We start from the raw sequence: 15,003 nt of genomic DNA, 5'->3' as shown, positions 1-15,003 counted from the left end.
CAAGGCGGGGTTCCACACGCCATACCTGATCATTGTAGAGGCGCGGCGGGCGCTCCCGAGCAGTGGAAGTGAACGTTGAGCCACTTGCCGTCGCGGCGGTGCCACACGCGGGTCTCCTCCGACTGGCTGGAGCGAGGGCGGCCGCCCGAGTCCACGAACTGCGTCAGGCGGATGTACGCGATGCACGCGGCGTCCTCGCCGATCAGGTGCACGTGCGGGTTCAGCAGGGTGGTGTGCACCGGCTTGTTGTTCTTGCTCAGCACTGCGCGCAGTCGGGAATCGAACAGGTTAACGTTGCAAGGTGAGAGTTTCTGGTTAGGGTTTCAAAGGGACAGGGTTCGAACATGAACGGAAAGAGAGTCTGGAGGCGCTCACAGTTTTCAAAGTAGAACTTGTGAAAGTCCATGCCTTCCACCAGGTTGCCCAGCGCCTCGGGTTCGAAGGAAGTGAGCCCGGGATCGCAAATCCTCCTGCGTGGGGGAACGACGGCGAATCCAAAGAGAGGCGTGAGAATTCAGAGGCTGGAAGTACGAAAGCCTCGAAGCGCGCGCAGTCACTCACGTGTAGGCGTCAAAGTCTCCGTTGTTGATGGCTTCGATCAGCTGCTCGGTGATCTTGATGATCTCCTGCTTGCGGGCTGGGGATGCGACACAGGGCGACACGGACTGGGTCACGACTGCTAACAAGCACGGACAAATGCGACCGAGCGCCAACACTATGCTCCTCGTGAAAAAAACACAAAAACCGAGCGAGCGGGTCGAGCATCGACGTGCGCAGACACCTCCGAACAGGTCGGAATCTCAGTCTGCGGACTGTTGGGAGGCCTTCGGCAAATCGAACTGGTCTGAATGTGTACCAAAGCAGTCGAACACGCCTCCCGATCTACTGGAGCTAGACTCCACTCACTTTTGGGAAAATTGCCTGCTCCAAACCAGCCGAGACCACCTTTGGGGTAAGGACTAGAGCAGGGGTGTCAAACTCATTTTTCTCACGGGCTACATTGTTGTTCCGGTTTCCCTCAGAGGGCTGTGGAACAAAAATATTTAATCTCATCATCATATTTGCATCAATTTATGGACTAGTTTTGGAATCAGAAATCAAGGGTAATATGTTTTTCAACTATTCACGTTTGGTAAAACAAAAATGCTTATAATATCTCGACTTTATCATTTATATGACAATATGAAAATTTGGTACAGATTTTTTTTTTAAAAAGAATCGTGGAAATTGACACTTTAGATTTGGTTTCACGGGCCACAAAATCATGTGGCAGGCCATGATCTGGCCCCCGGGCCTTGAGTTTGACACCAGTGGACGAGAGGGTTTAAAGCGTAGGTGTCAAACTCTGGCCTGTGGGCCAAATTTAGCCGGCAGTGTAATTATCATTGGCCGGCGAAGCCAAACCTAGTGTCAATTACCATGATTCTTGTAAAAATCTATACCAAAATTTCAAATTAGGGCCTGAATGGATTATTTATTCATAGTTGTTTTTTTTATTTTCAAATTGATTAGCCTGTGTAAGAAGCTAATTTTGACATTTATCTCAGAAGGCTGCAAACAGAAAGGAGACATTACATTTTTAAAAAATTTTAAAACGCCATTGATGTTTTTAATACTACCACTATTGTTATTATTAGTAGTATTAGCAAATTTATTTTGCACACCTGTACTTTCAAGTTATATAAGCCTTGCTTGTTCAATATTCATTGTTAAATCAAAACTTGTTTGGGTTCCATATTAAAAGGTTAATTTTCTTTGTTCAATTTAAAATTTTGACCCACTGTGAATTTGAGTTTCACACCCCTGGTTTCAAGTAAAGGTTAGGTGACAAGTTTAAGGTAGATCTAGAAAATTAAGGTTTCAAATTATGGGTTAGGGTTCAAGTCACTGCAAGGGTTTCAAACCGTGGTTCTAGCCACGTTTTGGGTTTCAAACTACCGTTCCAAGATATGTTTTTGACTCTACTATTGTACAATCTCTTGTTTGGCGGCCATTTCGAAACATGAAGTCACGGGCGTGCAAGATGGTGGCCAGGAAGGGGCGGAGTTAGTAGCGGCAGGCAAGGGGGTCAGTTAGTGTCGGGGGTGTTCTTACTCTGCTTAACGTTGCATTTAGCAGCGGCAGAGTCGGCGCCCCCTACTGGAGCGTTGATGGTGATGGCGGGCGTGCCGGAAAGTTCGGCGGTACTGTTGCCCGTGCTGTTCCAAGCCATGCGCTTGATATCATGCGGTGGAACTGAAACACACAATGGAGGGTCAACGCAGACACACGAGGGAGGACGGACGGACACCGGCGAGAGGTTATGGAGATGCGGAAAAATGTCAGGGTCATGTGGTTAAAAGGCAAAAGAAAGATTTTGGTTAGAAATGAGCAGGCACACATGCGAGAATCCTTCCATCTTTCCACGGTCAGTTCAAAATCAATTGTGAAAAAGGACCGATTATCATGTTTAAAAAAAATTAATGAAATGGCATTTTTATCCCCTTTTTATGTATTGTCCCCTTTTCAATGATGATGCACGGTTTTAGGAGAACAAGATGGACGAGTCTGGCTCTGATGATGATGTGCAAGTCATGTAACTGCTGGCCCGACGGACTTTGCTCTTAATGCTTGTGACGACAAAACGGTGACCTCTGCAGAGAGCAGCAGTGGCGTTCCTGGGGGGGCCAAGGGGACACGTCACCCCCCCCCCCCCCAAAAGAGGTGGGGTGGGGATGGCCGTTTGTCTGGTGCAGGCGTTTCTGACAAGCAGGGGCAAAGATTATCAAAGGAGCTCTTAAGAGTAGAACATAGGGAGTTACACAATACCAACGCGCTGGCAGGTTGTCCAATCCATGCCAAGAGCAGCAGGTGGACCGTCATTTCCGGCCTACAAGCAGCGACTTTCCCCCCCCCACACGCTTTTAACCCTATAATTTACGCGGTTATGCGGATAATTTGTGCATTTTTTCTAACGGCCGCAAGGGGGCACTTGAGGGGAAAAGGTAAGAGCTAGACCGGTGGAATATATGTGCAGAGGAAGCGACTTTTACCGGCCCTATTAGCGCAGCTTTAGCGCTGTGCTAGCGTGTTGCTGCGTCTCAGTGATATTTACCGGTAAGTTTTATTTTAACTGGCCCTGTTAGCGTAAGCACTACCGCGGCGCTAGGGTTACCCTGCTAAAAATTTCTATAGAACATTTCTAAAGAACTACAGAACTTTAGGACCCAAGTTCTACTGAATTTCTGTAGAAATTATATTGTTCTGTAGAACCTCTATAGAACAAGTTGTTCTGTACAAATTCTATAGATTTCTATAGATTTTTTTTTTCCAGCAGTGTTAGCGCTACCTTTAGCGCTTGCGCTAGCGCCACGCTAGCATTAAACTCTTTATGTGTACCATCTTTGTAAGTATCTCGTGTTTCAATGCAGGTTTCAATGTGGGCACTTGTGGCATTTACACGGCTGCGGCATATGTATGTACCAAATGGTATTTCCTTTACAAATGTACTCTGTCAAGGTTCTAATCAGGTGCACTTTGTAGGCCAGGAATTACGGTAGTTAAAACCACAATTACAAAGACAGCTAGATAAGAGTAATTTCCAGGAAAAAACATTTTGACTGAAGAATGAGAGAATCTATTTTCATTGCGGTAAAACTTCTAGCAGTGGTACCACTTTTATTTTTTTGCACCAGCACACCAGTTTGTATTTAATACAGAGTAGCAATTAATTTGCCATTTTTAACTAATCTAAAAACGATTTCATCATCATCCTCGACGTTGGCACAATGGTACGCACAGTTATGAAGTCTGCCTATGTCGCAAGTTCGGTGTTTGAATGCCTTCCTTCAAAAACACTCCGCTCCCAAAGAAAAGCACTCTAAATTGTCCCGAGCTGTCAACGTGAACGGTTGTTTGTCTATTCGTGCTGTGCGACCAGTCCTCGGCACTGTATATCCTGTCTCTCGTCCAAAGTCAGCCGTGATAAGATCCAGTCATTCTTGTAAAAGATGGCTGGATGTTATAACTGAGCTATAGACACGGCCTTGAAACAAGTGACAGTAGTATTCCTGGTATGCAACCATCCTAAAATATCTTTCCTGGAAATAAAAGACAAATAAATTACATATTTTTAAAACCTAAAAACACAAATAGAGTAACAGAGGGGTCGGTGGAAAAGGAGATCAAGTGGGTATGAAAAGGTTCCCAGGGACGCGGGTGCAGGGCAGCGGGGACGTCGTCAATCCAGCTGGGGCTGTCACATTCGGAACGAGAGGGGAAAATGCAGTGATCACACAACACACTCTCTCTAAACACACACTTCAGGGTTCCCACAGTACCACTGATGGCTTTTGCCTGGCTTAACTTGCTTTGTGTTAGGAGCGTACACCACAGCGGAGAAGATTCGAGTAGTCCGGGGGGCTTTGCGCAACTTTGGGGTTTTAATGCCTTTTTTTTTTTTTTTTAAATATAATTTTGAGGCAGCCGCAGTTGGTCAAAATGACTTTTCACGACATGATTTGGGAACACGCCGACACTGCCGGAGCCGAATCGAGCCCCGGCTGGAAGTTCCAATTACTGGATTCCGTGCGGGAGGAAACGCAGCACACGTGCGAGGGAAAGTGGGCTGAGCTATTAAAGTCGGCCTCGACATTGTGGCTTGATCAGACCAAATAAGTCCAAAGCCAAATTGAACCGGGGGGAGGATTTGGAACTCACTCCTTCTTGTTCAAATTGCACATGATCAGACTAGTCAGGTTTACTCAACTATGGCTTTTATTTTGTTTTCACGGCGCTCGCCACGGTGACTGCAAAAATCATGAAAGCTGGAATTGAGCAAACTAAATTGATCACAGGGTTCATCAAGTTCACCCCCCCCCCACATACAAATTAAGCTACTTTTCTAGGTTGTTATGGCACCAAAATGAAATGTACAGTAAACATTTTACTGCATCACATGAAGGCTGCACTTACGCTCCTTGGTTCACATTGACAATTTTTAATATGATGCACAACTGAGATATGCATCATGGCAATGTAAATAAATAAGACCAATAATAATAATAAAAAAAAAAACACCTACTTTAAGTCTAACCAGCATAGGGCAATAAATTTGGTGTAAAACTATAGAGCTCGTGCACCTACGTCATCAAATCACGTCACTGGCCGGAAGTGCCGGTCTAGCAAAGCATTGTTTGGTGCCAAGTCGGTTGCAGACGACGCGAAAATACGTCTTATAGCATGACCCAGAGTTTGACATTTAGAAGGTGATAATAAACGAAGGTACGTAGAAAAATGAGACGCTCGGCATAGAGGGCCCATATTTAATGCCGAAGTCAATGTTTTCGCTGATAAGAAATTGGACTGTTAACCCGCTTCCGCTTGTCTCGGACAACTGGATCTACACATGGATCTGGTGAGTAAGTTGTCGATATTTACACGGAAGAGTTTGAAAGCGTAGAAAACTCTGGATGCGTACAAATACTTCGTTGCCGGATCTGTTCTCGATCAAGAATAAGTCACACAGTGATGGAGCCACTCGGATTTTTTCAATACAAATACCAATATTTAAATAAATGAGCCCTGGTTTTACACAAACTCGCATTTATTAACTATGATTATTATAAAAAAAAAAAAAAAAAAAAAAAGATAGCGAGTCGGCTCCTCCGTACACGGACATGTGTTGCGGCCACACGAACTTCGGTAAACCTCTGTGTGACCGACGGTTTATTTTATTTTTTTTAAATACACATTGGACTCATTTGAGAACAATGCATATTAAAAAAAAGTCGGTCAGCGAGAGGTTTACCAAAGATTAATGTGTGGCCGCAACACGCTTCCGTGTACTTTGGAGACGACTCCCTGTGGTTTTTTGAAAATTTAACGCATTGTTCTCAAATGAGCCAACTTGGCATTATAAATACTTCTTGGGAATTTGAAATTGATAAGAATAATTTCTACCTGAAGTGAAGTGATTATTACAAAGATTAATGTGTGGTCGCAACACGCTTCCGTGTACGTTGGTGACGACTCCCTGTGGTTTTTAATTTTTTTTTTTTTTTTAACTCATTGTTCTCAAATGAGCCAACTTGGCATTATAAATACTTCTTGGGAATTTGAAATTGATAAGAATAATTTCTACCTGAAGTGAAGTGATTATTACACAAGTGTGTGCATATTTTGGTTTGGCACCATCCATCACGTTTAATTGCCGAAATCGATCGATCTTTTCTCGTCTTTTCAGCTGATATTCCATAAAATGACCTTTTTGAATATTTGTCTTCTCTGTTGTAACAACCAACAGCACAACAAGTCTCAGGCATTGTGAATATTTTGCACCGGTTCAATGTCTCCCACACTGTCGATCAGGTCTTTTTGACCGGCAATTTAGCGGCATGAAAATGGCGAGATCACATGCACGAGCTCTATATTATAGATGCGGTAATATAAATTTAGCCCAGGCCACCTTCACGCTCAAGTCAATCATGCATTGTTTATTTTTGGATTGTAGTGTTATCTAAATGCAATTTTGGGTAATTGGGTAAGTTATGTTCCATTTATGTAAGCATGAGAATATTACCCCAAAAAAAAAAAAAAAAAAATTTTAGTTTTCAAGCAGCCGTGTGGAGCCCTGTGATCAACATTTTTTTCCCGACAATAAAAAATGAAACGCCAAAAAGCACTGGGAACCCTCTGCACAGCAGCTTGGCAGGTCAGAGTGAAGGTGTAAGACATTACTGCTGGTGACCGGAGGAAGCCAGAGGTGGGCGCGAGGGGGAGGAAGTGAGGAGTTTTGGGTGGGAGGTTTCAGGGTTTTTAGGGTGGTGGGGTGGGGGGGGGGGGCTTGGTTGTTAGCTCCACTGCAAAGCTTCCCGTTTCAAGAAAACTTACTGGCAGGTGAGCTTTGAGGTGAGGGCAGAAGTGGGGGCATCTCCTCAGTCGCGCTACTTTGACTCAGCGCTGAACTGTCCGCTAGAACACACGCACACAAACACGCACACACGTGTGCGCATACGTACGCACAATGCAACCAGACGTACAACATGTACAAACACAGTCAAGACGGCGTCTCCGCACAACTGCCACCAAAAATAATCGCGCCTCACCGGTAGGGACGGGAAATAAAAATAGTGAAAAGCGGATGGGAGTACCTTGCCTACCTTTCATTTCTTCCTCGTCATTGGTGGCGTTGCTCTCCGTCGATCCCTGCAGCGAACACCGACAAAAAGGCACGGGCATGACAACATTTGCACAGAGGTGAGAGAAGCCGCTGTATTTTTTATCCGTACGCGCGCGCATCTCACCTTGACGCCTTCGGGAGGGTTGTGCACCACCGTGCTTTGAGATTCCTGCCATGCAAAAAAAATGGAAAAAATAGTCATTCGTGGTCGTACTCTCAATATATGTCACATTTCCACCAAGCTATGCAGTCCAGCCAGGATGGACTACGGTTTTAATTTTTCGCACCCTTCCGAGTGGAGTAACAAAAGCAGAAGATCCCTAATTTAAGGGGTTTAACAGTATGGCATAAATCATAACCCTGTATAAACCTTGGTTTTACACTCAAATGAGTGACAAAGTGTACAATAACATTTGTGATTTGACTTGAATAAACCAGATCTTTTCTTTTTAGTTAAGTATACGAACCCACAACCCCTGGTTTACCAAACCAGTGCTCTAACCACTGAGCTACGAGGCCTCAGTTAAGTATGACATTAATAGTTTGTAAAAAAAAAAAAAAAAAAAAAAAAAAAAGTCTGCTCGCCAGAGGTGGCGCTGCACCACATTTGTCCAGGAGAAGTAGAACTACAACACAAGGCTGATCCTTTCCATTATCTAAACTGTTCAGATGTGTGAACTCTCAGACTCTCCACTGGACTGCAGGTTCTGTGCCGTCGAATTGCCCAAATGCATATGCCTTAAAATACAAGTGACCCGACTTGTGTATTTTTGAGATACAAGCCATCACTCATAATTTTTGCTCTGACTTGCGAGCAAAAATTCGAGGCACAAGCGCTACATGGCGTCAGTGAAGCAACTCAATTCTCTTCACAACAAGAAGCAGTTTGGCCGATAGCAATAAATCTTCACTAAAAATGACGATGCTTTTATTACCAATCAGTTAAAGTTTGTCAAAATAAGCAGCGTACAGACGTGTATTTACAGAAAACACAACTTTGCCTTCTTCCAAGGTCCACTTGCTTAATGCTCTGACACTATGCAGACTGCTAACAAAACTAGCATCGATGTTGCAGTATTGACAATTCAATGCAGTATGACAATTCCCTCACGCATATATTCCTTATCGTTTGCAAAAAAATTGTGAAATTACTGAAGCATGGTGAATCAGTTGTGTAACTCTTCATATGTCTCGAAATAAAAAAAAAAAAAAAGCAATAACTGCTTAATTCTTTACATTCTACTCATGTCATTACTTGTTTTTTTCCACAAGTAAAATATTATAAAATGCTATTTCTCTTATTGGAAAAGAAATTGCAGGACCACACACTAAGGTTTCGACCAACGTTCAAACATGCATTAATTTTTCTCGTTTTCATTACTGCTATGTTTTGTTTTCCCTGCTCGCAAATATAATTATGACTATGAATTGTTTTTCAAGAATCACATTATTTAAGTAGTGGATGCAGCAACTGCCTCCTGCTTATTAAAAACATAACAGAGAAGACGGGGATCCCTTCCGGATTGTGTCGTCGTGAAATGAACTGGACCACTTGGTGGAAATGTGCCTTTTAAGTACTTCAGCCATAGGTAAACTGTTACTCGATTAAACCTGAGATTTGAAGCAACTGACTTGTCCCACCCACTTCCCCCTTCCAGCTGCTAAGCAGAACAGATTGTGCATTATATAAGGGACACGACGCAATGAGTACGAGTTGTCCAAAAACAAAATAAAAATCACAACATGCGACGAGAGTGCAGCAATTCGACAGGTAGGTTTTGCGGGTTATGGAGAGGAAGAACATGATGGCAGCACAGAAATGCGGACGATGAAGCGAGCCGATGGGAGCAAATGGGTCATTTATCAAGTTGGATACAATATAGTCAGTGGGCTCACGCTGTAGAGCAAAAAAAAAAAAAAAAAAGGCAGGGTGAAAAGAATCCAGACTACGGTTCTGTGCTGACACGTCATCTTGGATATCATGCTCCTTTGACATCAAAAAGAACACGCACATCCTGACATTTAAATGCCATCAGTAGTCCGTTAAGAGTCAATTCTATTTCGTAATCTTATACAACATCTTCCTAGAAGTTCGAGCAACATGTGCCAATACTTTTATCCATATCCCATATTAATCAAAAAAGTACCCCCCCCTTCCACTGTTGGAGCTTCAGAGTGAACAGCCAGGCCTACTTTAGGAATGTTGAGAGCCCAAGAGTGGCCTCAGGTCTGACACAAATGCGAGAGCTCCAGAGAAAACGCCCATGCCTACTCCAAATGTAGCCCCAGGTCGGATACATATGCTCACTGATTTACTTCCAATTTATAGTTTTTTGTTTTTTTTTTTTCCCTCCCCTAAGTGCTTGGTGATGGCGCTCCAAAGCACAGAAATGCCCCGGCCTATTGGGAACATTTCCAGACCGAGAGTCTCAAGGTGTGTTCACCAAGTGCCTTCCAAACTTACGTTGTTTTCTTCGCCCTACCCCTTTTCTGGCTGGTACTCGCCCAAAATTAAAAAAAAAAAACAGACCCTTGCACTACACTTTTATCCATCTATATACATTGTCGGGTTTGACTGCTTGGAAAAGGTTCATAAAAAAAAAAAAAAAAAAAAATTCTGTATTGTCCATTTTCACATAAACCTCAGTGGGCGAGCGTACACAGGATATGTGCAACACGTGAACAAGAACGACAAGCAATCACGAACACGATGATGATGCTATAAACAACTAATGGGGAGGGAGGGGTGGGGGGGGGCGTTAAAATGCAGGGACCAACACTGCGGCGGGCCTACTGTACCATCTGGGCGTTGGTTGCCATGTTGCTGTCTTTCAGGGCATTGATGGCGCTCACTATACTGTTCTTACTGTTGTTGGTGGAAGGCTGGGACGACAACGCAAACACTCAGTGAGCACACAGACAGATTAGCATCACGCACGCGCCTTTTCGGAAATGGGGGGGCTAATGTTCGTTGAGGCTCCCAAGTTGTTGAGCGCTAACAGGGCAAATGAGAGGATGAGTGCCACAGAATGGCCTTTTGATCATCCTTTTTACTGCCTCAATAACTCTCTATGCCTCGACCACTTAACTGCGCAGAGACCCCAGGGGCAGGGGGAGGAGGAGGAAGAGAGGTAGGCAGGGGGGAGGGAATGATGCTTAATAGACATTTCTTGGAAGAGAGAACAGGAAAAAAAAAAAAAAAAGTACCATGAAAAATATATGAATGTTTAAAAGAGCAAGGACTGATTGTGTTTGGGGGGGGGTGGGGGGGGTGGGGGGGGAAGAGAAATCCAATCTCAGGACGTGGACTTCTTGAAAGAGTCCACTTAAAATGAGTGGACATGTGAGGTAAAAACAGGAACAACTGACTGAATGAGAATACAGTGGTGCCTTGGTTCTCGAACACAATACGTTCCAGAAGGCTGGTTGAAATCCAAAATATTTAAAAACCGAAGCACGTTTTCCCCATTACAATGAATGGAAAATGAAATAATGCGTTCCAAGCCTAAAAAAAATGTAAGCGATTTTTTTGGTAGTTTTCCCTGATAATAAACGGCATAGTGTCGACTTCGAACATCAAGACATTCGAAAACCGAGGTACCACTGTATGTCGAAAGAAAAAAAGGGGAGATGTGAGAACAGTGCATCATGGTGACAAAACAACCTTACCTTAGCAGAGTCGGATTTCTTGTTGAGTAAACTTTTGCATGCTGTGAAAAAGAGGGGGATGGTTGGGGGGGGGCAAAAGAGAAAAGAGGAGGATAGAAAGGGAGAGAGATGGGCAGAAAATTGAGTTTCACATTTGGAGAAGAATTGGACGGTTGACTCTTATGGTGGGGGAAAGTGCAAAGGCAGCAATAAACGGGACGATGTCACCTATGTGAAATTTACCCCCCCACCCCAGAAAAAAAAAAAAAATCTTAGTCGTCCAGTTGGCTAACCTCTGTTAAACCCACTTCCATCATAATCCATTCATTGCCCCTTGGGGATACGAGAAGAAACCCGAGCCCAAAGTAAACTTCCTGAATCCATTTCCTGCCTGGAAGAAAGGATCCCCACAAATCTAAAAAGGAGAGCCGCGAGCTGGTTTAATGTATAATCATTGATTTCTCTCTAAGGGTCCCGGTCACCTTTCAAATTGACAGTCTTACGACACAAAAAAAAAAAACCAAATCTCGTGTTTCTTACCTTCCAGTGGGAAAAGTGAGGAGGGGATTGAGGAAGGGGGTCGACACAGGAGAACAAAGGAAAGGGGCACAGAGTCGAAAGGTGGCAAAAAGAAAGTGAAAAATCATGCTTTCCTGTTGCGACAAAGCCTTTTTTTTTTAGAATTAAAAACATAAATCTCAACTCTGCGATGCAGCATCCACAGAAAATCATTCCTGATAACCGGCGTCACGCAAACCCATTTGGCAACACTCTCCATCCACCCGGAAGCCGTGTTCATCCGCTCGCTAAACTCACCCCTTCACCCTCGCTGCACTTTGCGAAGGTGAGGCACAAAATGGTGGCGGCAAGGGAGGGCGGAACAGACGGATTGAGAGAGCGCAGAGACGGCGCCTTCTGAGAACATGCGACGAAATACATGGAACCTCTAACCTTTTATTGTCCTGAAGGTCGTGCAATTTCAGGAAATTTGCGTGATGGCGTGCAAAATGGCGGCATATCCTGCTTGACTATTAGGCTATAAAACTTACACGCCAAAATAATGACACATCTCAATTTACTTATACATGTACTCTTTGTTGTAAGGAAGGCAGAATATGTAATCAAGGCAATATATGTTGCTGGTACTGAAAGATGAACAAACATGAATTAGTTCTTGTCAATACTTTTTTTGGTCCAATTAATGAAAATTACATACTTTCCGGTAGTCTATATTGGAAGAAACTCCCCTCCCAATTCTCATTGGCCAAATATGTTTAAACATTGAAAAACATATGCGGACAAAACATCGCTTGTACCTTTCGTGTTATACCGACATGAATTTCCACTACTCAGTGGACTAAATCAGCACTTTCCTGTGTCTTACATTGAGTGCATCCAAGCTTAGAGGTTCCACGGTATTTATAACCACGCATTCGAGAGGCAGCAAGGCAAAACCTCCTCCTGCAAGGACCACCACACACACTCGCTTGGCATTGAGGCTTATAGAAATGATCAAGGCGACACGATGCTCAAGCCATAACACCCCGGGCCGCAGTCTGCAAAAAAAGGGGGTGCAAGGAAGCGGTTACAGTATCACGTTGCAGTGGTGATGGAAACCATACGTGGGGAAGGAGATACAAGAGCTAAACACTGGAGAAGAGCTGATGTCACACTTTATATTGACGAGGGGGGGAAAAAACAAAAACAAAAAATAACTTACAAAACAGGCAACTTGGTCCAGGGAGCCCGCAAACCTTTAAAAGGACTTCATAGCTGACAATCAAACCTTCACAAGCACCTGCCGGAATCTCACCGCACCACTCAGACGTTCCCAAAGCAACTCCCGCTTCCCTGTTCACGTTTCAATCCGCCGCAATCGCAAATCTAATTTCATGCACAGTGTAGAGCAAAGCAGACCCTCCCATGTGGCGGAGAACAGTGACGGCGAACCCGCTCTTCTCTACACTGTCCTGCACTTGAATCTAAATGGAGCCACCATCGGAATCGCCGACCTTCGCAGCATAGTCCCACCCGTGGGATGAGGATCATCTGATTTTAGTACTTGCCAATTCAAGGGAAACCATTCCATTTTGTAGTCCCTTTTGGATTGAAGTAGGGCTGAACCATTCATTGCATCAAAGACAGCAGTGTGATATGATAAAATCCCATTTTCGACTAGTAACACCATGACTACTACGCTGCTCATAGACGCCTCAAAAGTTAAAAATTAAACTGAACAGCAACACACCTTTTGTCTTTTTAACACCGCGTTGACTTAAACAAGATGTGGGATCGGGAATCGATCCCACGCTGCCTGCACCAAAGTCAGGCGTGTGTGCCACTACACCGCAGGTGATTTTATGTGGCCCGCGGAGGCAAGTCATGTCCCATCATTTTTTTTTTTCCCAAATCTGTACCAAAATTTAAAATTGTCATATCATAAATAACGTTGAGATGTTACAAGAATTTTTGTGTAACCAAACAACAATAGTTGGAAAAACCCATTAGCCTTGATTTCTGATTCCGAAATTAGTTCACAAATTTCATGTGTAAATATGATGAGTCGGTTAAAGATTTTTATCGTTCCACAGCCATAACGTCCCTTTGAAGGAAAACCATAAGGCGAATGTGGCCCGTGCCAAAAATGAGTTTGACAACCCTGCACTACACCATCAGTGACTCTTATACAAATCCTAAAACATTATCCATCCATCTTTCATACCGCTTATCCTGATTAGCGACACCTTTTTCAGGTGACTTTGGGCAAGAAGCCGTGTAAACCCTGCACTGGTCGCAAACCAATTGGATGGCACACAAACAAACAACCATTCATATTCTCATACACAGCAATCGAAAGTTAACCCTAATGCATGGTTTTGAAATTAGCAAAGAAGTCTGAGTAGCTACAGAAAACCCACACAATCACGTGGAGAATATGCCCACTCCACACAGAATGACAGGAGAAGAGAGTCAAACACCAAAACTATGAGGCAGACCTGCATACTACGCCACCACCATTCTGCCCAATCTTCACACTCACAAAAAAAACATTGTATTACTTAATTGTCCATAAAGCATATATATATATATATATTTTTTTTTTTTACACTAAATACTCCTCATATGGCAACACAACCAGCCAAAAAAATTACACGCAGTTCTGAAACTGTCACATTCATAAAATAAAACATAAAACGCATAAAAGGGAGAAGAACAAATCGCAATTTTCATCGTTCAGCCCTAGATCGAAGCATTCCTCCGTGGAGGCATGTGTGGTAAGTACTGAAACAGATCACCGGGGAGGGACGAGGGGGACGAATCATTCAGAAGCCCACCTTCTGTGTCACTTCTGAAGCGCTCATCCCCCAAACCCCCTCCCCCGTTTTCCAACATCCGCGTCTCATCCCTCCCCAGCAGAACCCAGGTCAGACGATGGCAGCACGCCAACCCAGCTCTTGCCGGCCCCCTGCAGTGTCAGTTCCCCGCCCCCAGGATACATCGCCCCTCCTCATCCCGTGCCGCCACCCCCCCCGAGCTCCTCCTCGCAAGCGCACGCCTGCTCGGAGAGCACCCGGGGGTCAGCCGGAGGTCGGAATGGAGTTTGTCAGATGTGGCGACATAGCTCGTTTTTGGAAATGGAAAGGGTGTGGTGGAATTTGTGGTGGTGGCGATGGAATTTGTGGCAATGGTCAAGTGGGGTAACGAAGGGTGAAGAGGATGAGGTGGAGATGTGAAAAATAAAATGCGAGGAGTTGAACTGATGCATTCATGTGATTTTTTTTTTCCCATTAATTCAAATTACACAATTTCTTGCTTGTGGGTAGGTTATTTGCACGTTTAACAACGTCCCAAACACATTTGAAGCTCTTTTTAAGTCCTCCCCCTCATTAAATGTCTACCGTATTTTACACACTATAAGGCAGACCTAAAAGCCTTTAATTTTCTCACAAGCCGACGGTGCGCCTTATAATCCGGTGCGCGTTATACATGGATCAATATTGAGCCTTTAGTCCAACTCCATCTACTGGATACATAACGTAACCCCAGCCTCTACTGTAACATCTATTCTATTGCCTTGCCGGTGTGCCTTATATATGAAAAAAAGTCTTAAAATGGGCCATTCATTGAAGGTGCACCTTATAATACGGTGCGCTTTATAGTGCGGAAAATACGGTATGTGGACTGTGCCTGAGCTC

The 15,003-nt window shown here is 44.1% G+C and overlaps 1 protein-coding gene across 16 annotated transcripts in view; it reads right to left on the bottom strand.

The window, feature by feature from the left end:
• LOC133496099 (calcium/calmodulin-dependent protein kinase type II subunit gamma) overlaps positions 1-15,003 on the bottom strand; it is a 41,079-nt gene that overhangs the window by 3,282 nt on the left and 22,794 nt on the right. For 4 of the 16 annotated variants that reach the window (XM_061811337.1, XM_061811333.1, XM_061811336.1 and 1 more), the window contains 8 exons: positions 10,829-10,869; positions 7,284-7,328; positions 7,131-7,185; positions 6,871-6,951; positions 2,095-2,235; positions 562-637; positions 376-470; positions 26-262 (listed from right to left, as the gene is read on the bottom strand). In XM_061811337.1, coding sequence (XP_061667321.1) covers positions 30-262; positions 376-470; positions 562-637; positions 2,095-2,235; positions 6,871-6,951; positions 7,131-7,185; positions 7,284-7,328; positions 10,829-10,869 — 767 coding nt within the window. In that variant the 3' untranslated portion in view covers positions 26-29. Of the gene's footprint in view, positions 1-25; positions 263-375; positions 471-561; positions 638-2,094; positions 2,236-6,870; positions 6,952-7,130; positions 7,186-7,283; positions 7,329-9,958; positions 10,043-10,828; positions 10,870-15,003 lie in introns of all 16 variants that reach the window. The other 12 variants (XM_061811345.1, XM_061811348.1, XM_061811349.1 and 9 more) reach the window with 8 other exon arrangements.

The sequence above is a fragment of the Syngnathoides biaculeatus genome, chromosome 22 (assembly GCF_019802595.1).
Source record: "Syngnathoides biaculeatus isolate LvHL_M chromosome 22, ASM1980259v1, whole genome shotgun sequence".
In the NCBI taxonomy this organism is placed as follows: Eukaryota; Metazoa; Chordata; class Actinopteri; order Syngnathiformes; family Syngnathidae; genus Syngnathoides; species Syngnathoides biaculeatus.
The sequence above is the reverse complement of the archived record's forward strand: the minus strand, read 5'-3'. Positions and strand labels throughout refer to the sequence as shown.